Raw genomic sequence first — 26,348 nt, 5'->3', positions numbered from 1 at the left:
GACAATTCTCCCAGGCTAGAGGGCCCCAGCACCAGGGGGTGGTCATTCCATGGTGACAAGGAGTCCTAAGTGAAAGCCTGAGTCTTTCTGCTACTCCTCTCAGGGGGAAAGGACATGTGAAGAGTCAGGAATCTTAACTGACGAGGATGTGGAGGTGGTGAAAATTGCATTTGCATTATTTACAGATTAGTCCAGCACAGCAAATCTGCCTTCTCAGTGGAGATGACCCAAGGCATTAGGAAGAGCAGGCTGCTGACCCACCCAGAGAAGGGTGATTGCGAGTGGTGCTACCACTAACCAAAACACAAATGTGAGTAAATGGATGAGAGTCCAAGCTCTGGCAGCTGGGTCATACTTTGGAATGGCTCCTCATCTCCTCCTCAGTCCTCGTCTCCCATCCCAAATGTCACCACCTTTGGACACCTATGACACTTTACATTGGAATATGGTCTTGGCAGGAAGGGGAGGGGAAAGCCAATGATTTCCAAGAGTCTCCATCTGAGGTCTAACTGAGCCTCCTCTGGCTTTGGGACAGCAAATCTAAGTACATTTTGGACCTCAGAAACCTGGGATAAGAGTCTTTCTCCATCAGGCTGTGTACTTTTCCCTGGGCTTGGTCAAAACAAGTCAGGGACGGCTCCTGCATATTCTTCCTCGTGGCTTCTCTGGTCTGGAAGTCAATGTTTACCTGGAGACACAAACAGAAAACAAGGTCACAGGCCCTCACGGACCACAGCACCTAGCACCCAGCTATATAATAGCATTAATGACAACATCTATGTCTTTAAGATTATTTGTGCTTTTCAAACTGGATCATGAGACTCACCTCTTGGGATGAGAGCAAAAGCCCTGTATGGCCTAAAGACCAGACATTCTGAATTTTGATTTTTAACTAAGACACTGAAGAAAAGACATTTAAAAACTTGTCTAAGTGACAAGAGCCAAGATAAAAAAAAATGTTTAAAAACCTCTCCATCAGTCCACTCAATCCTAGGGTCATCTTCACATCAGAATGGGATTAGACTCAAGCCAGATGGTAATGCCCATTCCCATAAACTGGTCCTCTCTTCCCTTCTTAACTACTAAGGAAACAAATGCCCTAAAGAGACAGACCCTAGTTAAAATGTACATCTCTAGTCCAACTAACATCACAGGGGACATCATGGCATCCTGATTAGCTGGTAAAGACCTTGTACATAACCAGTCAATGCAGAAGTGAAGAGCTCTAGGTGAGCAGTATGCCTGAACTCAGACACAGCAAATGCCTCTCTTCAGTTAAACACTTCCAAGGGAAATTTTCTATCACACATCAGTTCATAGAAGTTCATCTTATTATACATAATTATCATAACTAAATGATCATTAATAAATACTGGCAAATACTGAATAGGTGCTTCATCTCTAAATATTCATAGTGATCTTGAAAGGCAGTAATAGTACCTTTTACACTGGGGGGGAAAGAGACACAGAAAGTTTGACTAATTTAACCAAAATCACACAGTTAGCTAGTTAGTGGAACAAAATCCCAAAACAAATATTTATTCCATTAAGCTATGCTGTCTTTTAATAGAAAAACAAACAAAGACTCAGTGACATCTACACTTGCAAAATCCCTCTACCAACATAGTTCCTGCCAACATCAATGCCAAAAGTCTCCCTTTGATAGAAACCTTGAGCTTCTGATCCTTAAAAATAATCTCTTTTTCAGAATGGTATAAGTGGCTCATGCCTATAATCCTAGCTACTCAAGGGGCTGAGATCTGATGATTAAGGTTCAAAGCCAGACTAAGCAAGAAAGTCCATGAGACTCTCATCTCCAAAAAGCTGAGCCTTGAACAAAAAAGCTCAGAGATAGTACTCAGACCATGCAAGCCCCAGGACCAGCACCAAAAAACAATCCCTTTTACATCAAGAGCCACAGAGCAGTGAGGCTCAGTGTAGTAGAAGAAAATGCAGCTCAGAAACCCTCTGAGGAATCAGATGCAAGCCAAGAGCCCTAGACAGAGGTCTCCAGAGACAACACACCTCTCGCGGAGCCTGCACGTCCACAAACTCCTCAAAGATCCTATGGGCCTTGGAGACCAGTTTTGCAGTTGATCTGGTCTTCTTGAACTCTTCACAGGCCAGCCAGAACTCCAGATTCTCCTCACTGAACTCTGTCTTCAAGAAAGCACGGAAGGCAGCCACTCCATCTGTGGATGTGGGAGGAGGTGGAAGAGAAGAGATATAGGAAGATGCTAACATTCAGAAGCCATAGAGGTAAAAGGTAGTGATAATGTGAGCACCCTCCCCCCCCACACACAACACACACACATATACAACACACTGTCCAAGCCCACTGCTCCTCCATACCCCATCAATGACACGTGGCACTGTCCAAGGACCATAGTAATATCAGTGTTTATAAAATCATAACAATGGCAAATATGAGTAGGTTGTATTTCATCTCAACTTCTAAGAAGTCTTTGGTGATTATCATCTGTCCACTAAAGCAGAGTTGTTTTCCCCCAGGGGTCTGGTGAGCCTATGTTGTCCATTTAGGCCAAGGTAAAACATGCAGTCTACTCCTTCACTTAATCCTAGTACATACCTTGAGAAACACAATCTGGAGTAAGACAAACTAGAGAGGAATGTGAATGCCTCCCAGCCAAGCCTTCATGACCATCAGCAAGCCACCGGGAAGCCCCCACCACAGGGGAAGTCAGCCAGCAACGATGCTGGGCCCAGGGACAGCATTCCCTGCCTCGTTTAGAGGCCCCTAGAGGCCCTGTATTTTGATGTTTTGTTCCATGCATTCTTTACTTTAAGATTGACCTCTCAGATTATAAGTTTTAATTGAGGCTGATTATAATTTTTGACCAAATAATTTAATGATAAACACCTTTCATTCTTAGGAAATCGATGTCAGATGCATTGCCAAGCGAAGCTTCTTGCCAGTACAAGATAAACAGCAAGTCAGGAGGGAAATGATACCTATTTATAGACCATGCTTCCAGTTAATATTTTTACCTTAAGCTTTAAAAAATAAATTATTTAACCCTTAAAGCACTTCTTCTCTAATCAAATGACAGCTGTAGCTCTCTAGAAAAAAAGCTTTTCTAGAGAAGAAGTCCAGATACCCCATACAACAGAGAAGTTCTGCATGGTTAAGAAATGACTCCAGTGGCCATTTTCATGACTGTTCTAAAATTTACCAGGAGGGCACAAAGTCGACAATACTTAGTTCTAGGTGATAGATGGATGACTTGGATATCCACCAATATGTACCAGGCCAGTGTACCTGCCAGGGTCATCCAACAGATTATTTGTGCCCTCCTGTCTGTACATTTAAATGCTTGCTTATGCTTTTTCTGAATCACTTATTTCACTTAATTAAAAAGCCATTTGGGGGCTGGTAATATGGCCTAGTGGTAGAGTGCTTTCCTCATATACATGAAGCCTTGGTTCAATTCCTCAGTACCACATATATAGAAAAAGCCAGAAGGGGCGCTGTGGCTCAAGTGGTAGAGTGCTAGCCTTGAGCAAAAAGAAGCTAGGGACAGTGCTCAGGCCCTGAGTCCCAAACCCCAGCACTAGCAAAAACAAAACAAAACAAATAAAAAGCCATTTTTAAAAAGTCATTGTAGCTGAGGGCCAGTGGCTCGCACTTATAGCCCTATCTACTCAGAAGGCTGAGACCTGAGGATCACAGTGAAATAAGTCAGGGCAGTAAGGTCCATGAGACTCTTAGGACAACTAAGCACACACACACACACACACACACACACACACACACACACACACACACATGCACGCAAATACACACACACACACAGTTGGAACTGAAGCTGTGGCTCAAGTGATAGAGTATTAGCCTTGAGGAAAAAAAAGTTTAGGCATAGCACCCAGGCCCTGAGTTCACAAATGCACACACACATACACACACACAGTCATTATACATCTTTGTATTTTGAAACTTTTGAGACAGCGACTCTCTACATATCCCAGGCAGACTTTGAGCTTGTTATCATCCTGTCTCAACCTCCTGAGGGCAGGAATTACAGGTGTGATCCCCTATGCTTGACTCAAACCAGATATTTTAATGTTCACACTAGAAGAATAGTTATAAAATCCACAGAGACATGACAGAAGAGGAAGAGATTTCAGGGAGCTCTCAGAGCTAAGCTTTACATCACAGAGATTTAATTCTCTTTAAAGCTAAAAATCACAAGTGCAAAGTCTTGAGTTCAAATTCAGTACTCCTTAACCAACCTTTCTTGATCCCCTCTTCCCTACTCTCTCAGAGTCTGATTGCCACCATCATATTCTCAATCTTATGAGATCAGCAATTTCAGACATCACATAGTGAGATCACATAGCACTTGCCCTCTCCTCTCATTTCCCCTGCAATCAGGGAGTGGAAAGGAAAGGGAGGCAAGGGGACCTTCCACCACACCATTTATTTAGAGGACAAACTGGGAAATGACTCAGAATAGCTCGTTGTTGTTTTTAAATCAGAAGAAACTAAATTCTTAGGAGAGCTCCAAGCTTCTCAATCCTATCAGATTTTGTTTTGCTTTTTGTTGAACAAAAATAGATGCTTAGAGCAAGTTAAACGTAGTTACAGATAAGGAAAGAATACTAAATTTCTACCTTCCTTTATAGTATTTATAAAGACAGCCCTGCTATTGAAACTGTCTGGCCCTGAGCTAGATAAGGTACAGTCACCTTTATTAAGCTAGGTTCCAGCTTTGGTGGATCTTTGTAAGGATTAGGAGATAATACTGCACAAGATTTGTTGAGAAAGGAGTAGAATAGAGCTTAGACAGCAAAGGTGAGAGGAAACATATGGTCCAAAGGAGTTTTGTTGTCTATTTCTTTTTTGAGATAGCTTTGGGTATATTTAAGCATTGATCTGACCAAGAAGACTTGTAGAACAAGAGGAACTGAAGTTAAAGGAAAAAAAGATGTTAATTAAAGAAAATAATAATAACCGGTCCCCAAGGAAGTGAAATAATAACAACAATAATAATAATTGCCCTCAAAAAGGCAAGAGAAATAGGCCTGAGCACAAAATTTTATGAGAGAAAGAGAAAAGGCTATGTGAATGCCAGGAAGTTTCTAGTCTTAGAAAAGAAATTGAAAGAATTTCTGTCTAATCCTAGCTGTGGAAGGTGGTAGAGCCAATGGAAGGCATGTTTTTACTTTGTTTTGTTTATATAGAGTTGTGTCTGGGGATTTTAATGTTTTTGCTCAGAATTTACAAAATCCAAGCTCTATTTTTGCAACAGTACTCATCTACAGATAGTATTACTCTCATTTTCTTTTCTGCTTTTTTCCCCTTTTCCTTTCCTCCTCTTCTTCCTTCTCCGCTCTTTTTCTTTTGTGGGGTTACTCTCATTTTCCATGGGCAGAAACTACAGCTTAGAGGAGTTGAATAAATTGCCAAACCTCATGGCTAGTAAAAGTGAAGTCAGGATTCCAAACATCTCCATGACACCAAAGTAAGATCTTTCCAGATGAGTTTGCAAGCATAAGGGAAAGAACAAGGAATAAGAAAGGTAAAAATGCAAAACAACAATATTTGGAAGGCAAATTTTTAGAGAGGGGCCAAAAAAGAAATAGAAGAATGTGTCTACCTTAAGGATAAAAATAGAAAAAAAGTGTGGTGGGTGAAGAGAAAGAGAAATGGTCAGGGAAGGGACACAAATTAGATTGCTGGAAAGGCAGCTAATCCCACATTCTAGTTTTCGATAAGGCATGAACATTTATATAAAGGCACCACCTCACAGAACTTTCAACCTAGTATAACAAACAGTAAGGACTAATTTAAAATAATGAATTAATTACAAGTGCAGTGCGTACCACAATGGAGCAGCTCAAGAGAGTTGGGAGGATTCAGAACAGCTACTGTGGAGACATAAATATATGTGTGATCAGACATGATAAACAATTGTGAAGTCCTTGAGTTTGGTCCCTGGAGAGAATTATCACTTACTAAGAAGGGAGCAAGAATGTTTTATTTTAGGGTACATCTTGCATCCAACTCAGGCTGGTGAATGAACCTCAAATCCAGAAAGCAGGGAAGATTTAGAAACAAGAAGGTTGTAGAACAGAGGAGAGTGAAGGATAGCTGGAGGATTGTTGTTTATTTGTGTGCTTTGGGGCTAGGAATATGGCCTAGTGGCAAGAGTACTTGACTGGTATTTGTGTGCTTTTTTGTTTTAGTTGACAGATAAGGCATTTTAGAAACAACCACAGCAAGTATTTCTTGAACACTTAGTTTAGGCTTCTCCTGGAAAATCCAGAGAATAGCTACCAATGTTTTCATCAGCAAGGAAAACAGAAAAGAGAGGAAAAGCAAGCTTACAGAAGTAAACTAACCTCCCCAAGGTTAGTGAGAGTCAAGAAGGCCAGGCTGGAAACTATAAGTGAGTGTGTGTGTGTGTGTGTGTGTGTGTGTGTGTGTGTGTGTGTGTGTGAGAGAGAGAGAGAGAGAGAGAGAGAGAGAGAGAGAGAAAGAGTTGTCCAGTCTCCAGATCTTTGCGACAGCCAGACCCAAGAGCTAACTGAACTAATGATCACTGAAGTAGAGGGAATGTGGCCCAATCCAGCAAGACAAGCTGGACCTTTTAGTGAAGGGTAACTATAGGCAAAGTGGAGAGAAAATGACAAGTCCCTCGGGAGGGTGAAGAAGAGGCATCTGCATGTCAAAGAACAGCATGGAAACAAAGCTGGGCATAGGCACTGCAGGCAACTAAGGCTGACTCCCTGGGATGAGGATATGAAGCAATGTGTGGTGAACTCAGAACCAAGCAGTGCCTGGCAGCTTCAGACAAGCCAAAAGCCACACAGACCTCATCTGGGAGCACCATTTCTGATCTGAGTAGGACTCTGATCCACACATTCTGCTTCACAGCGTCTCAGCATCTTCATCTGCAGAAGAAGAGGGATGGAACTGATGGACTTCTCCCAAGTAAAGCCATTGCTCTCTGTTTTGTGCCTCATTCCAATTCACAATCAGACACGGCTCTTCTTGAATCACTTCTCTGGCTCCCTAATTCCATCCCCCCCTTTATTACATCATCACTGTGAGACACAGGGAACATACTTCAGGCCCAGTTGTGCTGTGCTGTCCAGTTTACCTATGTTGACCCACTTCATCTTAACATCACCCCAGTAAGAAGGAACGAGCTGTAGATCCAGATAACCTGGGTTCAAATGCTGCCTTGCTTTGGAAAAATGCTGTAGCATCTTAAAGCCTGTGTCTTCTCATCTATAAACAGAACTTATTTCTGAATCATTACTGAGATTAAATGAGGCAGTTTCAACAACATTGCTTACTACTCATTATGAGCAGTCAATAAATGTTAGCTCTTAAAGAAGATGATTTTACAGACATGAAGGTGAATTGTTAGCTTTCTGGATAATGGCCATTCTAACTGAGGTGAGACAATAGCTATGTGCATATGATCATATAAAATGATGTTTATAGAAATGAACTCCAAGGAATGGAAACAAGAGGTTTTTGTTATTTTGCTTTTGGGTTTTTGTTTGTTTATTTCTCCTTTGTCATTGTTTTTGTTTCCTCTACCTTTTGTCTTGAATATAATTTTATCTGATTTGAGAAGGGGAAGCACAAAAATAGTGGAACAAAAGGTAAACTAATTCAGCGGTGATACTCTCTAGACACTATGTTGAAAATGAACTATACAACTTGTAGGGAAGGGTTGGGAGGGAAAAACTTGGAGAAAATGAGGAAGAAATGACATTGTTCAAAAAGAAATGTACTCATTACCTGACTTATGTAACTGTAACCTCCCTGTACATCACCTTTATAAAAACAATTTTAAAAAACACAGAAAGTGAATTGTCTGTGGGCCCTTAGCCAGAACGAGGGGTGAGTGAATTTGTGCACACATCTGGGTGACTTCACCCAGTCTCACCCATTCCACCAGCCTCTCCTCTGCTGATGGTTGTGGGGTCTCTAATCACTTGCTCCAAAGGAAGGCTAGACAGTAACCACAGCCAGACAAACCCACTGAACATATGTATGCCTTGGCCGTGAGAATCACCATTTGGTTCACATACCTGGGGGTTGTCCAGCAGGAGGACACCTGCCATCGATTTCTCTGTAGTGAGAACTAAGACTATTAGGTGCCACCCAGATCTCCCTTCTCTCCTCTCCTGCAGTGCTCACAGCACGCTTATCTCTGATCTTTCATCTTTCTTCCCAACACACTGGTGGGCAATTTGCAAGGCACACACCCATCTTTCCCCACCATGGCTCAGAAATTGTAGGTATCCCTGCAAAGATATTTCCCCAAGCCTGCATTTCTAGAGTAGGTTCACAGATAATGAGAGAGGGAAACTTGAACAAAAGATGACACTTGGAAGTTGTCAGACATTTCAAGGGGAGGCTTAGGAGAGAAAAGCAAGGAGAAAAGAATTGTCCTGCTGGGATAGGCCCCTCCCAGGGTCGGGATCAGAGAAATAGTAGAGAACAGATTGGGCGGGAAGACAAAGATGAAAAGGGCCTGTGCAGCCTGCATCTGCTCCCAGCCTTCTTTCCCTGTCACCACCTGCCCCCTCCCCAAACCCTTTTCCTATTCCCAGGACAGCACTGAGCAAGCCAGGCCACAGAGGGTCACTGGGCAGGGAGAAGCTTTGCCCAATAATAATGGAAGTGAGAAAGGGTAGGAGTGGCCATGGCTGAAAAAGACCGGCTCTTTCCAGAGCAGCTGGCAGCAGCTGGCTTCTGAGTACAAATCATTTGCCACCAACCTGGCCCACCTCTCCATTCATGGGACCTAGCAAAGGATGCTGGTGGGACTTTTCTCATTCCCACTCACATCCTTTCTCCTTTCCCATCACCTCTACTTCCTCCCAGGAAGCTTTGCATCGGCTCCTCAGCAGCTTTCCCTGACCTTCTTTCTTTTCTTCCATCCTTCGCCATTTGCCTCTCTCACATTTCTACCATTTGTTCCCCTCCTCCTTCAATAGGACCTTCTCCTGGCCTTCCTCTTGTCTAGAAACCTCAGTTGGGTCCACATGGGGCATGTTGGTTTGTCACTAAAAGGCTCATCAGTATCTCCTGACGTCCCCAGCAGTAGCAATGTTAATATTCACCATACTTCCTCTCTCAGGGCCCAGGTCATCACCCTGCATGCTAGACACAAAGGACAGGAGCCCTGTGCCGGAGCTCACACAGATTTCTCTCTGGCTCTGATGCACACTAGCTAGAATGAGCTCAGGGGTAAGGAAGTGTAGCCTCTGGGTGTCTCCATTCCCTCAGCTTTAAATTGCAGATATTGCCAGGCACCAGTGGCTCATGCTGGTAATCCTAGCTACTCAGGAGGCTGAAATCTGAGGATCAAAGTTCAAAGCTAGCCTGGGCAGGAAATTCTGTGAGACTCCTCTCTCCAGTTAACCACCAAAAAGCCAGAAGTGGAGCTGTGGCTTCAGTGGTAGCGTGCAAGCCTTGAGCAAAAATGCTAAGGAGCAGTGCCCAAGCCCTGAATTCAAGCTCTTGGATTGTCCTGCACATGTAAGCGCGTGCACACACACACACACACACACACACACACACACACACACAAAAATAGCCTGCAGATATTAGCATTGTGCATGGAGAACTTCCTGCACAGGACTGTGGGGACATGTGGGTTCATACATGTACACAATATGAAGAGCTTACCACAAACATAAGGAGTGTTCCAGCTATGTTAATGACTTATTCCTCCAAACACAATATACCAAACACCAAATTCAGTGACTTGAAGGCGGTGGGTGGTGAGCAGTCCAGGAGAGTGGAATGAGAAACAAGGGGACCTGCCTTCTAGTTGCTTCCTTTCCATGTCATGTGGGTTTTCTCTGTATGATCCTCTAGCAGTGGTGGGGAACATCTCATCCTCAGGCTGTGTAAGACCCATGAAACCATTTGTCACGTGATGGGAAAGACATGTACGCTCCTTCTGGCTGCCCACATCCATCTGCCTATATTGATCATTTTTTATGGTTCATGAATAATGTTATAAATATCCCAGTGGCTTTTGGCAGGAAAAAAAAAATACCCGCTACAGATTGAAGACTCTGAGACTCAACACTTTTTTGAGATGGGTGCCTATCCAGTAGCAGGAAGAGAAAGACTTGTGCCCAGGATTCCTGGAGCAGTGGGCAGGATATTGGCTCCCACTTGAACATGCCCAGAATCTCCGAGAACAGCACCATAGCTGCACATGCTTGCTGACTGCTGGCTCTTTCCCTCTGATTCTTTGATTCAAGGTACTTACATAAGGGAAGGAACTGGGTCATTGTGAATGAGTGGTGCAGCTGGTACAGCAGGGAGAGTGGCTTAGGTAACAGTTCAAGGTCCAGCAGCCTTCATTTCACTGCTATCAGGGATGGGCTAGAACCTAGCTTCATTTCCAGGTTTGAAAAAATACAAGATCACAAGAAAAAAATAATAATACATTTTTTTCAAGCTCTGCATTTACCAAGTGCCCTCCCAAAGATCAGAGCTTCTGTGTTCCTGATCAACAGGAGAAAATAACCTAGTGAATGGGCTCCTAGTTCCAGAGGATAGGAAAGGGGAAAGAATGCATTTTAAAATGCTTTTCAGTGGTGAAGTCAATTCTTCTTTGGTTTGGAAGAAAGCCACAGATTTGAAATTTGTGATGCAAATAGTATTGGGAATGGAGCCTTTCTTTTGTATTATCCATGAAATAAAGGTTGTTAGAGAAATAACTAGTCAAGATTTGAGTAGGGATATTACTTAGAGAATACTCTATTGCCAGTTCTGATATGCATTGGCAAGCAGTTGGTATGCTAATTATACATCAGTGTGGTGATTAGTGTGATTTCCTCAATGAGCTCTACTTTTGTCAGTGTATATTTAGCAAAATGACGTATGGTGTTTGTAGTAGGACTGGAAGGCTGTGCGGGTCGGTGCTGGAAGGGACTTAAGAGATCCTCTGATCACGCCCCACATTGGACTCAGAGCAGCAGTGACGATCCAAGGTTTCCTGGCTTGGCACCCCTCAGATGTGAGAGCAGAAGGGGACAGAGATCCTAGACCTTACACTTCCCCTTCCAGTGTGCTTTTCTATCCCAACAAGCAGGCAAGGAGCCAAACAATCAGAAACAAACAACAACAAAGCAATAACACATTAGAATTTATCTCTGCAACTACTATAAGAAATGGGCAAGCAGAGCACTGATAACTCACACCTGTAAGTTTAGCTACTCAGAAGGCTGAGGTCTGAGGATCAAGATTTCAAGCCAGCCCAAAGGGCAGTCCATAAGACATTTTTCTCCAATTAAGCACTAAAAGGAAAGTGGAGCTGTAGTTCAAGTGATAAGGCATGCCATCCTTGAATGAAAAGGCTAAGGGGTTTCATGTCAATAATCCTAGCTACTCAGGAGACTGAGATTTAGAGACCGCAGTTCAAAGCCAGCCTAGGCAGGAAAGTCCATAAGAACCTTATCTCCAACTAATCACCAAAAAGCCAGAAGTGGAATGGTGGCTTAAATAATATAATACCATCCTTGATCACTAAAGCTCAGGGAAAACACCTAGGATCTGAGTTTAAGCCCTAGGACTAGGAGAGAATGATGGAAGTAGTGACACTGACCAAGAGGCACTGTCCATATAACTTAGGGAACTTTAACTTCATTGTACAGCTACACCATCATCATCATCATATTATCATCATCATCATCATCATCACAATATAAAGCCAAAGGATAGTGCCCAGACGCTAAGTTCAAGTCTCAGTATTAGGAAGGAGAAGAAGGAGGAGGAAGAGAGAGAGAGAGAGAGAGAGAGAGAGAGAATTGGCAAGGAATTTTTCTTAGGAAGAGATAAATAAGATATGCTTCTAATAGAGTAAAAGTTTACCATTATAAATTACTCCTTCAGTAAAAAAAAAAAAAGAAGTAGTAGTATTATACTTTTATGCATACCAACCCACAACCTGAAAACTACAAAAAGAAGTGTTCAGGAATGTATCTCAAGTTGGTTTGATAGGAACTCACAAAGAGGGAACATATCACTTACTGGACTTTTAGAAAGTTGCCAGTTGTGGTGGTGCATACCCATAATCTCAGCTATCATGAGATGGAGGCAAGGTGTCTTGACTTCAAGGCCAACACAGAGAAAGATAGTAGTTAAGAGTCTGTCTTGAAAACAAAAGCCAGGAGCTGCTGGCTCATGCCTATAATTCTAGCTACTCATGCCTGTAATTCTAGCTATTCAGGAGGCTGAGATCTGATCTGAAGATCACAGTTGAAAGTCAGCCTAGGCAGGAAAGTCCATGAGACTATCTTCGATTGACCTCCACAAAGCTGGAAGTGGAGCTATGGCTCAAGTTGTAGAGCACTAGCCTTGAACACAAAAGCTCAGGGACAACACCCAGGCCCTGAGTGCTAGGACTGGCACAAAAATAATTAAATAAGAACAAGAGTTAAGTTGGGGGAGAAGCATAATTCAAGTAGTAGAGCACTTGCCTAGTAAGCATGAGGCCCTTGGTTCAACTTTCAAACCTTAGTACCAAAAAACAAAAACAAACCAGGCCACCAATGTCTCATGCCTGTAATTCTAACTACTCAGGAGGCTGGCACCCAAGGCTCAAGGTTTGAAGCCAGCCAAAGTAGAAAAAAATCTGTAAGACTTTTATCTCCAATTGAGCACCAAAACAGCTGGAAGTAGAGCTGTGACTCAGGTGGTACAGTGCTAGCCTTGAGCACAAAAACTCAAGGACCACACCCAGAACCCAGACCCCCCCCCCCCACTGGCACAAAAGATAGAAAGAACAAAAGAAAGAAAAAACAAAAGGAAGGAAAGAAGGAAAGAGCTAAGCTATGGAAGGCTTAGCTTAAGTGGTATAGCATAAGGCCATGGGTTCAATCCTCAATCCTTAGTACTAAAAGACAGAGAGAGAGAGAGAGAGAGAGAGAGAGAGAGAGAGAGAGAGAGAGAGAGAGAGAGAGAGAGAGAGAGAGCAATACCAAGAAGGAAAAAAAAGCTTGAACTGCACCCCCAGCAGTATTTTCTCTGATGTGCATGTGGTGGGGAGTAGGGAGATATGAGGCAGGGAGCCCACAATCTCAGGAGGCAAAGGGATGAGTAACATGGAACTTAAATAAGTCCTATTAGTGTTTCTAATTCTACCCCAATCTGCTACCTCAAGCTGTCTAGAGGATAGGGAAACTGATACTAATCTTAGGCAAACAGAATACTTAAAAGCATGGGTTCTGAATGAATTTAGTGCTGTTAGGGCAAAAGTAATAGAAGTATCTGTCCTCCATTGAACCTTTTCACATTTAGCAGTTCAGAACAGCAAAAAATGTTGAGTTCTCACAAGGCATAAGGTAGGACTTACCAGCCCCCTTTTACAGATGAGGAAAGTGAGGTTTACAGAGGTTAAGTAATCTGTGTAAGGGACAGACCGGAGGGTTGGAAACTGGCCCAGTCGTCTACACTTCCAGCCCTTTCAATAAGCTTTTCACAGCTCCCTGGTCCAGTATATCGATAAACTCCTAGAAAGGGCAGTACTCCCCATTCCTGGATGCAAGTAACACCGTAATGTGGAGAGCAAGTCCAACCACCTCCCCACTTCATACGTGTATTTCTAACCCTCAGCCTCTATTTCTCCAGAAAGTGCCTCTGCTGTAGTTGCTGACGTACAATAGAACCAACCACCACCACCACCACCACCACCACCACCACCACCACCACCACCACCACCACCCCGCCCTACATATGTGGAATCTGTGACACCCAGTATCTCATGAAAGGGCCCTGATGCCTGAGGACGTCAGAAAGAGGAATACAAAACACAGTCTTTATGTGTGTCTTGAAAAATCGGGGTCACTTGCCCCTCCAGGATAGTGCAGGCTCTTGTTGTATTTGCTTGAGTTGGAAGGCATTGTTTCTCTTGGTTCACTGTGATTACATATCCCAGAGGGCTGGTACAAAAACAGACCTGAGGCTTATCACAGGAATAAGAATTCCACAGGGCTGAGGCTAGACCCCAAACAGTTTGTTTCTTGCAAGTTCCTGGCAAGTGCGGGCTGGTGCTTTGCTGCCTTCTGCAGATCACTGGTTGGTTTGTTGCTTTTTTTGTTGCACTGGCACTTGCTAGACCACTGGGTCACAGCTATGGGTTAAGAAGCAGTCTTAAAAGCCTTTCTGAAACCGGGCACCAATGGTTCACACCTGTAATCTTAACTGCGACAGGAAACTCTGTGAGACTCTTACCTCCAATAAACTACTAAAAAAAAAAAAAAAAAAAAAAAAGCCAGAAGTTGCACTGTGGCTCAAGCAATAGAGCACTAGCCTTGAGCAAAAGAAACTAAGGGATGGGGCTGGGAATATGGCCTAGTGGCAAGAGTGCTTGCCTTGTATACACAAAGCCCTGGGTTCGATTCCCCAGCACCACATATATAGAAAACAGCCAGAAGTGGTGCTGTGGCTCAAGTGGCAGAGTGCTACTAGCCTTGAGCAAAAAGAAGCCAGGGACAGTGCTCAGGCCCTGAGTCCAAGCCCCAGGACTGGCAAAAAAAAGAAAAAAAGAAAAGAAACTAAGGGATAGCACCCAAACTCTCATGTTCAAGCTCCAGGCAGGCCTGGCAAAAAATAAAATAAAAAGCCTTTCTTCCTAGGCTGACCTTGAACCATGATCCTCTGGATCTCACCCTCCCAAGGCTGGGATTACAGGTATGAGCCACTGATGCTCACCTAAATTATTACATTTTATATCTCTAAGGTGACTAATTTACAGTGCAGAGTTTTGAACTCAAGGCCTTCCCCTTTTTACAATGGTAGCTCTACTATTTGAAGCATACACTCTAGCCCTTTTTATTTTAATTATTTTTCAGGTAAGACATCAAATTTTTGCCTAGGGCTAACTCTGGACCACAGTCCTCCTACTTGTGCCTCCTGTGTAGCTGCAATTGCAGGGACACACCACCACACCTGGCTTGGTTCCTATGATGGGGGTCTTGCTGGTAATTCCCTGCACTGGCCTTGAACCTCAGGCCTCCAAATACCCACCTCTCAAGAACCTAGAATTTCAAGTGTGCACTACCACACTTGGCCCTCAAAGAGGATGACTTAAGAGAGAAGGAAACAACTAAAAGCTCCTTTCTTGATAAATAACTTTGCAGATATGCTTTCATATGTTCTAGTCCCCCAATCTAGCAATCCCTGGGCCTGGCAGCGACAGAACCTCCATCCCCTGTACAAACCACAAAACAAAGCCATCTGCCAAGCCTCATTTCATAGAATGGGGGAGTGGGGACTAGGATGGCCCAGAGTGAGGCCTGGACCACACAGGCATAGAGGCAGGTGGAAGGAGTGAAAGCAAGGAGCAGAAATGCAACTGACAACTGCACCTTATTGCTGAAATGAGTCCAACCTCATGTCCAGAATAACTAAGATAGGAGGAGTGGATGAGGGAGGGAGGGAGGGAGGAAGGGAGAAAGGGAGGGAGGGAGGGAGGGAAAGGAACAAGGAGGAACACTAAAAGGAAGGAAAGAAGGAGGGAAGGAAGAAATAGAGGAAAGGAGAACTGGGTAGAGGGAGAGAGGAAGGGGTGAAGACAGGGAATAGGGGAGGGAAAACAGAAGAGAGAAAATTTATTCAGTGTTCTGGACTGAATGTCCCTCTAAAGCTGGACAAATGACAAGCATATGCTTGAATCTCATGTGGCACAAAAAGCAGAAGACTCAATTTTGTTCCTGTCCTCCAGCGACCTGTCAGAAAAGATCTCTCACAAACTAGGCAGGAGCCTTCATTCTCCTGGGTATGAGCTGCAGAGCAGAAAGGTTTTTGTATGTACATGAGGATGCACGTACACACACACACACACACACACACACACACACACACACACACACACTAGTAACGGCATACATGCACACATACTCTTTCTCTCTCCTCTCCCCTGCCCCCAGGGCAGATTACATGCACAATTCCCAGACATCAAGTCTAATTGTTAATGGATGGACAGGAAAAAGATGTCAAATTAACACACATTAGAAATCCTTCTAGTTAATGGAGCCATCAGCAATTTCAATTTTACTTTCATTTGTTAGCTTAAAAAAAAAAAGTACACTGACTTAAAAAATAGAAGGTAAAAAGAGCACTTAGAAAGTGGTTGCCTCTCAGACCTCTGTATGTGCTCTCCCTCTTCATGCGATGTTTGTAAACAAATATGATTGGAAATGAAACTGCTCTAAATATTTGCCTTGCAAATTCTTTATTTTAAGATTCACAAAAAATGTGAAAGTGGCTTTCTTTCTTTGTTCCTCCCAGGACTGAGCCCGTGCAGCGCGCCCAGGGGCTCCTTGCTGACACCTGGAGAAGACTTGGAACACGGTGTCTTGGTCCCTCTTCTGGTTGCTGGAGCCATTTCCACTTTGAAGCAGTTTTACATAACCGTGCTGGCAATGCTGAGTCAAACCACCTGCTGCGGCTGACTGGTTATCACCCAGCCTCAGTGCTATCAAGAACACGGAGCACAGAAATGCGGTGGCCTCTAACACATCCTATTCCAGCTCCTTCCTTGCATAGCTGAGGAAACCAAACTCCCAAGAGGCTGAGGGATTCCATCAAGACCACCCAGCACTATGCACCCATGGCTCACGCCTGTAACCCTAGCTCCTCAGGAGGTTGAGATCTGAGGGTTGTGGTTCAAAACCAACCAGGGCTAGAAAATCCATGAGACACTTAGGTCCAATTAACCACCAAAAAGCCAGCAGAGGAGCAATGGCTCAAGTGATAGAGTGCCAAACTTGAGTGGAAAAGCTAAGGGACAGCACCAGGTCCTAAATTCAAGCCCCAGTACTGGCACCAAAAAAAAAAAAAAAAAAGCCCAGCTATCTAGTAGCAGATAGGGGGTTAAAAATGAAAATACAATTCAGACTACCAGCCAACATTCTTCACTTAATTATCCAATAACATGCTCCCCAATGAAGAAATCACTCCTGCTCCTAGAGGGGTAGGATTGATTGACAAGATGGAATTGGAATTTTAAAGTAAAGCTGACTGTCAAGATTCTTCCTGGAATCTTAAGGCATGAAGAATTGTGGCGTGTTTTTTGTATGCTTGTCTGTCTTCTCAGAGGGCTGTGTTCTCCACCACAGTTGTGATGCATACTACTTGGTGTTTTCTCCCAGCACAACATAGCTTTCATCCATAATGGACACTACATGCATCATTTTAAAAATGAGTGTACAAAATACCAGGCAAAGCAAAGATAGCAAAGATGTGCTACAGACTGAGAATGGGGAAACATAATTGCCTGGATTTTGTGAAACAGAAAAGTAGGGGGAATAGCTGCCCAAATATGGAGAATATCCAGAGAGAAAGTTCTAGACTAATGCACATTTTTCTGGAACCCAATCATTCAGGGACTCTACTCTTCACTTCTTAGGTCACTTTGTAGACTTAATTAGAAGTTCCTCACACCTCTCATTGGTGATACTGGCACAGGTGCAATCCCTTTGGAAAAGCTTAATCAGCCCTAATTGAGTTACAATACCAACCCCAATTAACTAGACTTTTAGAAAGTTGTCAACACCTCTTTAAGGTGACTTGGGTTCCAGCTCCTCTGTAGCTTTTGCAGGGGAGTAAGCATGCATGTTCTAAAAGCCTGAAATTCCACCAGCAATGCCAGAATAAAGAAAAGACCCTTTTCTTCTTAAGAACATTTACTCCATTGGCTTTTTATTTCTCTACTGGGCAGAAATAAAAACAGAGCCTCAAATATCAAGCAGGATTGATTATAGAACTCCAAGGTTTATAAAGCTTGTTTCTGTGGTCTACAAAGAAGGAAACTGGCTTGCCAGCTCATCACCCTGTAGCAGAATTCCCAACTCAGAAAAGTGTTACCACGTTCCTGGAATCAAGAAGATTCCCTGACAGAGGCAGGATCCAATGTCTTCAGATCATCAAGAGAATAAGATAAAACCTCTGTATTCTCTTCTGGAGTCCGGTCCCCTCATTCAAGTGTCTATGTCACCTCCATAAATGTCTATAGTGGTCTGCCATATATCACTGGCTTTGAAACCTGAAGCCTCATTTGCAGAGTATATTTATTTTGCATTGAATAAATAAAATGATCATTTTTAAATGTACGACCATACCTTTACAATATACCTTCGAGTACAATGCCCAGACTTCTCTATTGGTGTCTGCTTACTAAATTTCCCATAGACAGATGCCAGGGAGCAAGCAGGCATTTCTAACCCCATTCTAGAATGAGAAAAGACCCTCAGAGACTTGAACTAAGTAAATCAGTTGTGAAACGGAAATAGAAATCAAACTCCAAGATGACCTTGACTCAAATCTAGCCAGAAAATAAAGCATAAATTGCCAGTGACACTTAGTTAACCCAACATAGCTCCAGAAAAATAGTCTGAATGGCCTCACAAAAAAAAAATACTGTCAAATCTTAAATATTACTCTACATACACCATTGCTTTGGCAAATTCCTCATGTAAGCTTGCTGCTTATGGTATAGCCATATGTTATGTAGCTGAATCTCAGCTCTGCTTCATTTTCCTGCATGAAATACTAACATGCCTATTTGCCTCACGAAATTACACATTCTAGTACACACGTGTTCTTAATTTTTTGCATTGTTATTCATTGAGACCACAAGTCTGGCGTGCATCCAAGGCCTTTAACTTAATTTACCAAACCCCCTCCCCCAATCAAGTGGGACTAACACTTTGAACCCCCAGCAGCCCTCTCCTTCCCAGGTACATAACACTTTAATAATGGAGGGACACAGTTAAGAGGGAGAGCAAATGGCCGAACCTTCCTGTTTCTTCAGAATAGCTTTGCCCTTCTTCCTTCACCCTCTTTAGTCCCCTCCTCTGCTACTCCCATTATCTTGATGCCACTGGAATGTCAATGCCCAATAAATTTGGACATGTCATGTACCGAAAAAAATAAAAACAGAAAGCAAACTCCTGCAAAGTTTGATGACAAATTACCCTCCCCAGTTTGCAATACGTCCAATTCCTTCTGCCTTTGTAGGAAACAAAAGACACAACAGCTGACAAGGGAGGAAATGGAGGGGGGGTACAGAAGTGGTGTTCTAGGCAGGAACTGGGGGATACAAGCAGCTAAGATAGTCACTTCTCAAAATAAAACATCAGGCCCAGTGGCAAAAGTGCTTGCCTCATATACATGAAGCCCTGGGTTCAATTCCCCAGCACCACATATATAGAAAATGGCCAGAAGTGGCACTGTGGCTCAATTGGTAGAGTTCTAACCTTGAGCAAAAAGAAGCTAGGGACAGTGCTCAGGCGTCCAAGGCCCAGGACTGGCACAAAAATAAAAAAATTAAAAATAAATAAATAAATAAATATAAAACATCACAAGATAATCCAAAATGCTATCCACTCAAGAAAATAATAGGGCTGGGAATGTGGCCTAGTGGCAAGAGTGCTTGCCTCCTACACATGAAGCTCTCAGTTCAATTCCCCAGCACCACATATATGGAAAACGGCCAGAAGAGGCGCTGTGGCTCAGGTGGCAGAGTGCTAGCCTTGAGCGGGAAGAAGCCAGGGATGGTGCTCAGGCCCTGAGTCCAAGGCCCAGGACTGGCCAAAAAAACATAAAAATAAAAAAATAAAGTTTTAAAAATAATAATAATAAAGTGTGCAGAATATACATTTGACCTAATATCCAGCCCAAGACTCTCCCAAACCTGAGGGAAGATGATATAGTTTTATAAACAGGCTTTGGTCTGGAAGCTAAACTATTATTCCTGTCTACCCCATCACTCCCAATTCCAAAGCTAAAATCTCTGTAGCTGAAATTACTATGAACCTGAAAGCTACTTGAGACTATATTACTTTGAACCTAGAAAACAGAAAAGATGGCTTACTGAATTTAAATAATCCATTTTCTTCTCTATCTTTTCCTCCAGGCAGGGCTCTGTGTGCTGTTAGGACTCCTCAGAGGTCTGGGACACCCAACCCAGAGCCTCAGAGGCAGGTTTTTTTGTTGTTGTGTTTTGGTTTTTTTTTTTTACTAAATGAACAATCTGCTATAACAAGATGTGACCTGAATTCTACTTACACTTATGAGAGAGAAGCACATCAAAGGAATCGGCCCACCTCGTAGCTTCTTCTGTGGATAATCTCCTAGGAAAGATGAAACATCTCCCTTGAGAATTTCTGAAATGATCTTCTCTCAACTGCTACAGAGATTCTCCCAGGAGAACAATGGCAAGGAGGGACATATACAGACCATACCCAGATTCCTGCCATTCTGTCACTGTAATTCAGTACATTCTCAAGTTACGGTTGGGAAAACTTCCAGGTGGGAATTCAGTCTATTGGCTTTCAGTCTAACAGCAAAGCTAAGGAATTGCATGATTTCAAGATGTCAAAATAACAGCAGAAACGAAGTGGTTCAGGAGTCCAAAAAGTGAGGCTCAGCTCATGACTCCATCCCTTACTGCCACTTGATTTTTTTTTCCATCTCTAAAGCAGAGCTAACTGTATCCCTTACCAAGCTATGTGAGGGTGACACCAGGTCACATCTGTGACATCATTGAATTCAGTGCCTGCACAGAATAGGTGCAGAACCCAGATTCTCTGATTCTGAGCATATTTTTAGAGTAAGCTTGAGTGTTTATTGCCAAATTGAGAGCTCCGATTGACAAGTGAGTAGAACCAAGAAGTGCCCTTCCCCACCCACAGCTCAGTGAGTGATGGGTGATAGATAGGCTTTCTTAGGAGAAAGAGGGTTCCCACTCTGACATCACCACTGAGCTATGTATACCTGCCCTGCACCCACATTCATCTGCCCAGAAGTGGGAATTTGTTATCCTGAGGCTTATCTGGCCAGCGACCACTAGAGAAGCATGTCCCATAAGCACCCCAGAGTGGGCACCCCAGGAATACTGCATGGCCAGACTACTCACTTGAGAGCACGGTTGGGTTTGTCAGGAAGAATCGCCGTGAAATCACTACACGAATCTGACTTGTGAGACAGGCATCCCAGTCGAGTCCTCATCCCTTTGTTCCTGTAACAAGCATGGGGGCAGAAAGACAAGACTGTCACCATCACAACTGCCTGGCTGATGAAGGGTCCCCAGAACTGCTGCTGTGAGAGTCAGTACTGCTCCCCTCCCCCGCATGGCCCCTAAAAATAAAAATAAATAAATATAAAAAGCAAGTAGAGAATTATCTAAAGTCAGGTGCAGTGATTCCCACCTGTAATCCTAGCTACTCCGAAAGCTGTGATCCAGAGGATTGAGGTTCAAAGCCAGGCCAGACAGAAAAGTCTATGAGGCTCTAACTCCAACATAACCAGCAAAAGGCTAGGCTGCAGGCATGGCTCAAGTGGTAGAGCACTAGTCAAGCAAGCAAGCCGAGCAATCAAGAAGCCTTGAGTTCAAACTGTGGTACCACCAAAACACGAAAATACCTAGGCAAGGGATAGGCTCACTCCTTCTGATGAGTACTGGAAAAGTAAGTACCCTACCCTGCTCTTGTAAGAAGCTTGTGGTAAGTCAATTAAGATTATTATCTATGAAGAATTTCTAAATTAGGATTCTCTATGGGGGAATGAAATACAGTGGTGACAAAAAATAACAATCCATATTTTGCTTTCCTATCAAGAGGGCAAAGTAGCAGCAGCAGCAGCTCCTAATTGCAAAGGCCCGGAAGTGGTACCCACAGTGAGGGATGCTTGCAGAGATGAATTCAGGAGAAGCAGACCGCAGACAAGTGCAGGCCCTCAGGGCAGTCAAGTCCCATTCATCCTTCCAATCAAGTTACACACACAGATGACTACAGACTAGCAGGTGTTAATGCCTACAAGTGAGGAGAAGAGCCGTGGACAGAACTCACAATTAAGAACCAAAGGTGCCCATGGCTCACTCCTGTAATGCTAGTGCTCCAAAGGCACTGAGGATCATGGTTCAAAGTCAGCCTGGGCAGAAAAACCTGTGAGACTCTAACACCAAAATAATTAGCAAAAAGTTAGGCTGGAGGCCTGGCTCAAGTGATAGTATGCCAGCCTTGAGGAAAGAAAAAAAAAAAAAAACCTGAGGGAAAGTGAGAGGCCCTGAGTTTAAGCCCCAGTACCAGCACAAAACAAAAACAAAACACAAACCAATAACCCCTTGTCAGTTCTTAGGCTTTCTTCACTATGCTCTTGTATACCCCATCACATTTGAGGTTATTTCAGTATATTTAAATTTTAATCATATCTGTTTAAATTTCTCCTATTTTTTTAATTTTCCCAAAGGCATACATAATGACAGGACCCAATTTTTTAAAAAATCATACTACTATCCCTTTCTGACTCCCAACCTCAGCCTCTCAGTTTACCAACGGGTGGCAAACTACAGCCCTACAAGGCAACTGTTTGTATACAGAAACTTTTGTTGGAACATCACAGCACCATTTGTTCGTACATTATCTAAAGTTGCTTTCCACTACAAAGGCAAAGTTAGGTTGTTGCAACACAGACTGTACGGCCTGAAAAGCTGAAAACATTTACCCTCCAGCTCTTGACAGAATACATTTGCTGACCTCTGATCTTTAATCATGGAAACGCCTCAAGTTGAAGGCAAAGGTAAGTAGGAAAGGCTTAGTTAATCAGACTGACTTATGAAAAGAGCTGCCACATGCCTGGTGGTAACAACCTCCCATGGAAATGGTTCTTGAAGATGTCATTCTCCTTGTTGAAAGCAAGTCCTTACCACCTTGTTTTTTACTTCTTCTTTCTCATAAATCCCGGGGCTAGGCAGAGACCTGAGAGGTCATTCAATGCAATCACTTCCTGTACTTCAAATGACTTCCCACCAGTAACCCTACAAATTGTCTTTGTTCACAGAAATATTATCCAACAAACAACTAGTAGGGGGATATATCTGACAGAAATGGACAAAACTTATATTCCCACAGCACATCTTTAAAGAGCCTCTCAAGATTGGAATATCCAAGCTACCAGAAATAATCCTGTTTCTGCAGAAAATTGGCCCACAGGTCCTGCTCCCACAGCTCCTCTCAGCCAGACTGCACTGTGAAGCCAGCTATTTTATTGTGTTTCAAAACATTTGCTACAGCTATTCTCTCTCCCGAAGCAGCAAGCCCCCTCTGTATCTACTCACTCTTACAAATCACAGGGTTCCCAACACAAAGCCAATTGAGCAACTGATTAAACGGCACTTGAGTCTTCACATCCCTGGATTCAAGCAAAGGTCCTGCTCAGGCAGCCCCCCCAGGCCAAAATCCAACTTCCAGAGAGCTGGTTTATTCCCCTGTGCCTTAGCATCATCAATCATAAAAACAACCAGGCCACTGCCCAGAAAGAACAATTAAGAGGACTCTCCAAAAGTAGCAAATCTATATAAGCCATTTAACACAGCTGAGCAGGGGGCAGTGCACAGCGGTCCACTTGCTACCAAGACAACTGTGATTCTCCCTAACGAGTTGCAAAACTGTTTTTATCTTCAATGAAATCCTGTTGTGGGACAAAATGGTTTATATTTTTCATCTTTCCAGCTGAGGCTAGAATATAATTGTCTGAGGTCTAAAATAATAAGTCAAAGATTAAGTTTACACAAGGAAGGAAAGAAGAGAGGAAAAGAAGGAGGGAGAAAGGAAGAGAAGAAAATAGGAAGGAAGGAAGGAAGGAAGGAAGGAAGGAAGGAAGGAAGGAAGGAAGGAAGGAAGGAGGGAGGGAGGGAGGAAAGCAGGCTTTTCCTCACTAGCCCTTTCTCCACAAAACCTTCCCAGTAACACATAGAGGTCCTAAATGGCTCGTACAAGTTCATGCATGATCCTTCATCCAACCCAGAAGTCACCATCAAGAGGTCTACCAAGTTTCAGGGAGATCATGGGGCTAAGGCAGGTCCTGCTTGCAAGGCCACAGCTTTGCAAGAAGCACACAGGCAAGAACAGCGCAGTCCATAGAAGGCCTAGGCGGGTAGATGCAAGGGGACCACCTAGGGGCAAAAAGGCTTGGGCCAGGCTCAAACAGCAAGGGTGGTGGGAAAGGGAGAAGGGGAGAGAGGGGCCGGGACAAGGAGATAGGTCATCAGTCCATTACCTGCGTGGCATCAGTAAGGCAGCCATACAGGCATCCGCTTACAGTTACCCCTTGGGCTGGTTTGCAGGGACGTCAGGGCAGGAAATAATACTGCGGGGATCAGGGATTTACCCTTTCACGTCCTCTCACCTAAAATCAAAGAATCTGCTGTAAGAGGGGCCACCCTCTCTCATCTGATGCCTGATCCGGCTATCCTGCAAATGGCTCTGCACCCATGGGGCACCTCCCCACACATGGACACCCCAGCCCCCACAAACATTCACTTGTCCTTCACAAGGACAACCAACCAAGAATGGACAAGAAGGAACTGTTGGGTGGCTGATGCCCAACCACTGGCCATCTAGAAAAATTAGGACATGGGTCCCTGGGGAAGCATGGGCCTGACAATCCACAAATTACTGTTCCCTTTCTCTTACTAGAGTGGGACCCAAGTGACCAGTCAGGGAGGGCTGAGGGAGGAGGGCTTGCTCCAAATCACTTGATTGGATGCTGGTCTGGTTCTTGTCTCCCTCCAAGGGCACTTGTCCCAAGTGGTACTGCATGTAGAATTAGGGGGTTGGGAGTGGGAGGAAGGTTGGCTGTGAGACACTCTCACCCCTCGGGCTTTCTCCATTTTAGGGATCACAGGCACAGGCTGGCAAAATGAATATGCAAGTCACTTTCTTGAACATATGGAGCTTGTGTGACCTTCCTGAGCCTGGGGGAATGGCCTATTCTTGACCTGAAGCCAGGAGGACATGGGGGTGGGGAGGAAGGGATACTGAGGTTGAAGGCTGATTGACTTAAATGGTGTCTCTCTCTTGAATGTCCCATTGTTCTCACAGTAGAGAACTGAGAAGAAGAAACAGTTGAAGAGAGCAGCCTAACCATAAAGGGTTTCCCTGGGGGAAATCTGACGCCAAACATAGAATCCATTTGGAGAGAAACCTAATTTAGATAGCGAGGGCTCCTATGTGAGGCATGCCATTGGAATTATTTTGGTATTACCCTGAATATTTCAGAAACATTAAAAATGCTTCCTTAAAAATATTCTAATAAATCAAATAAAAGAAAAAGATATGCTTTTATTAAAACTAGAGAGGAAAAATAATTTTATGGAAAGATTTGCTCCCATAAATTATGTTTCTTGATCAAAAGGTCGTTTCCTCACTCCTTGTCTTAGCTGGGTTCATACCTGCTTGCCCAGGAGTTGGGAAATCAAAGCTCTTTACAGCCATAACTAAGCCTTATTTCCCTTCTCTGTGGGATATAGCCCTGGGGGAGGGAAAATCCCCTGCCAAGAGAGGGGGAAGCCCCTGCCAGGGGTATTCCTTATCCTAGAGAACCAGAAGCAAGTATGCCACATATAGAACAGGCAAGGTCATTCAGGGCAGGGGACCACTCCACTCGATCCCCACCCTCTCATTCTTTCCAGTTCTGCTGCCATCCCTCTTTGGCTTGCCTGTGCCACCAGGTGCCTGCCTGCCCCCACTCCCTCTCCTTCCATGTAGCGCTGATCAAACTGTCCCTCAGATCCCACCACTGGCACTCCATTTAATGTGTTCAGGCTTGGACTCCACTAAAGGAAAACCAGTGGGACACTGTGCCCTGACCACTAGTTCATGCCAGCTTCTCATTACTCTTATCCCATTTGACCCTAGACTTATGGGGGAATGGAGCATGGGGTTTCCCTCATCCCAGAAAGTTCAAAAGTATGGGGCACGTACCCTTGTAAGTGAGCATCAACTCACAGATGACACAGGGACATCATAGAGGGAAAAATGATATTTCAAGAAGAATAAAAAAAAACAAAGGTTAAAACAGCAAAAGGCAAAGATTTATAAAGAGAAGGAGAAAAGCTAAGCACCTCAGTGGGGAGAAAGCAATCAATATGCATGAAGAGGCAGGTTAATTAAATATGGATAATGCAAATCGGTGCACACAGACGCCCCAGAGAGAAAGGAGAAAAGCAAAAGCTATACTCACTGTCGTTGGCCAGTCCTCATGGCCTGCAGGTCTTTGCCAAGTGGATGGTCAGAAAGGCTGCGGGTTAAGGAGCTCTGAGGAAAGAGTAGATCTTTCTTTTAGCAGTGAAATCCTTGGTGTGTGAAGAGCATGTTTGCATGGGCACACTGGCACACACACACACACACACACACACACACACACATGCATATACACATAAACATGCATGCACAACACACCTCCCACCACTTGCACCAGGCAGCGAGCAGCCCCGCCGAAAGCTCTTCTCTCTGCTTGTCACATCCAGTAAATACTAAAGCAGCCTACACCCAGCGGG

The 26,348-nt window shown here is 43.8% G+C and overlaps 1 protein-coding gene across 2 annotated transcripts; it reads right to left on the bottom strand.

Annotated features, from left to right (window-relative positions):
* Positions 1 to 505: 505 nt before the first annotated feature.
* On the bottom strand, positions 506 to 26,067 carry Rgs8 (regulator of G protein signaling 8). 2 transcript variants are annotated; one of them, XM_048357328.1, is made up of 5 exons: positions 26,033 to 26,067; positions 20,928 to 21,029; positions 20,078 to 20,142; positions 2,026 to 2,192; positions 506 to 688 (listed from the first exon to the last, which is right to left on the bottom strand). In XM_048357328.1, the coding sequence occupies exons 1-5, from the start codon at positions 26,050 to 26,052 to the stop codon at positions 506 to 508; spliced, it is 537 nt and encodes a 178-aa protein (XP_048213285.1). In that variant the 5' UTR covers positions 26,053 to 26,067. The 2 variants fall into 2 exon arrangements, with proteins under 2 accessions (XP_048213285.1, XP_048213284.1); XM_048357327.1 differs by lacking the exon at positions 26,033 to 26,067 and adding an exon at positions 24,068 to 24,093.
* Positions 26,068 to 26,348: the final 281 nt, after the last annotated feature.

Source organism: Perognathus longimembris, chromosome 11 (assembly GCF_023159225.1).
Source record: "Perognathus longimembris pacificus isolate PPM17 chromosome 11, ASM2315922v1, whole genome shotgun sequence".
Taxonomy (NCBI): Eukaryota; Metazoa; Chordata; class Mammalia; order Rodentia; family Heteromyidae; genus Perognathus; species Perognathus longimembris.
The sequence above is the reverse complement of the archived record's forward strand: the minus strand, read 5'-3'. Positions and strand labels throughout refer to the sequence as shown.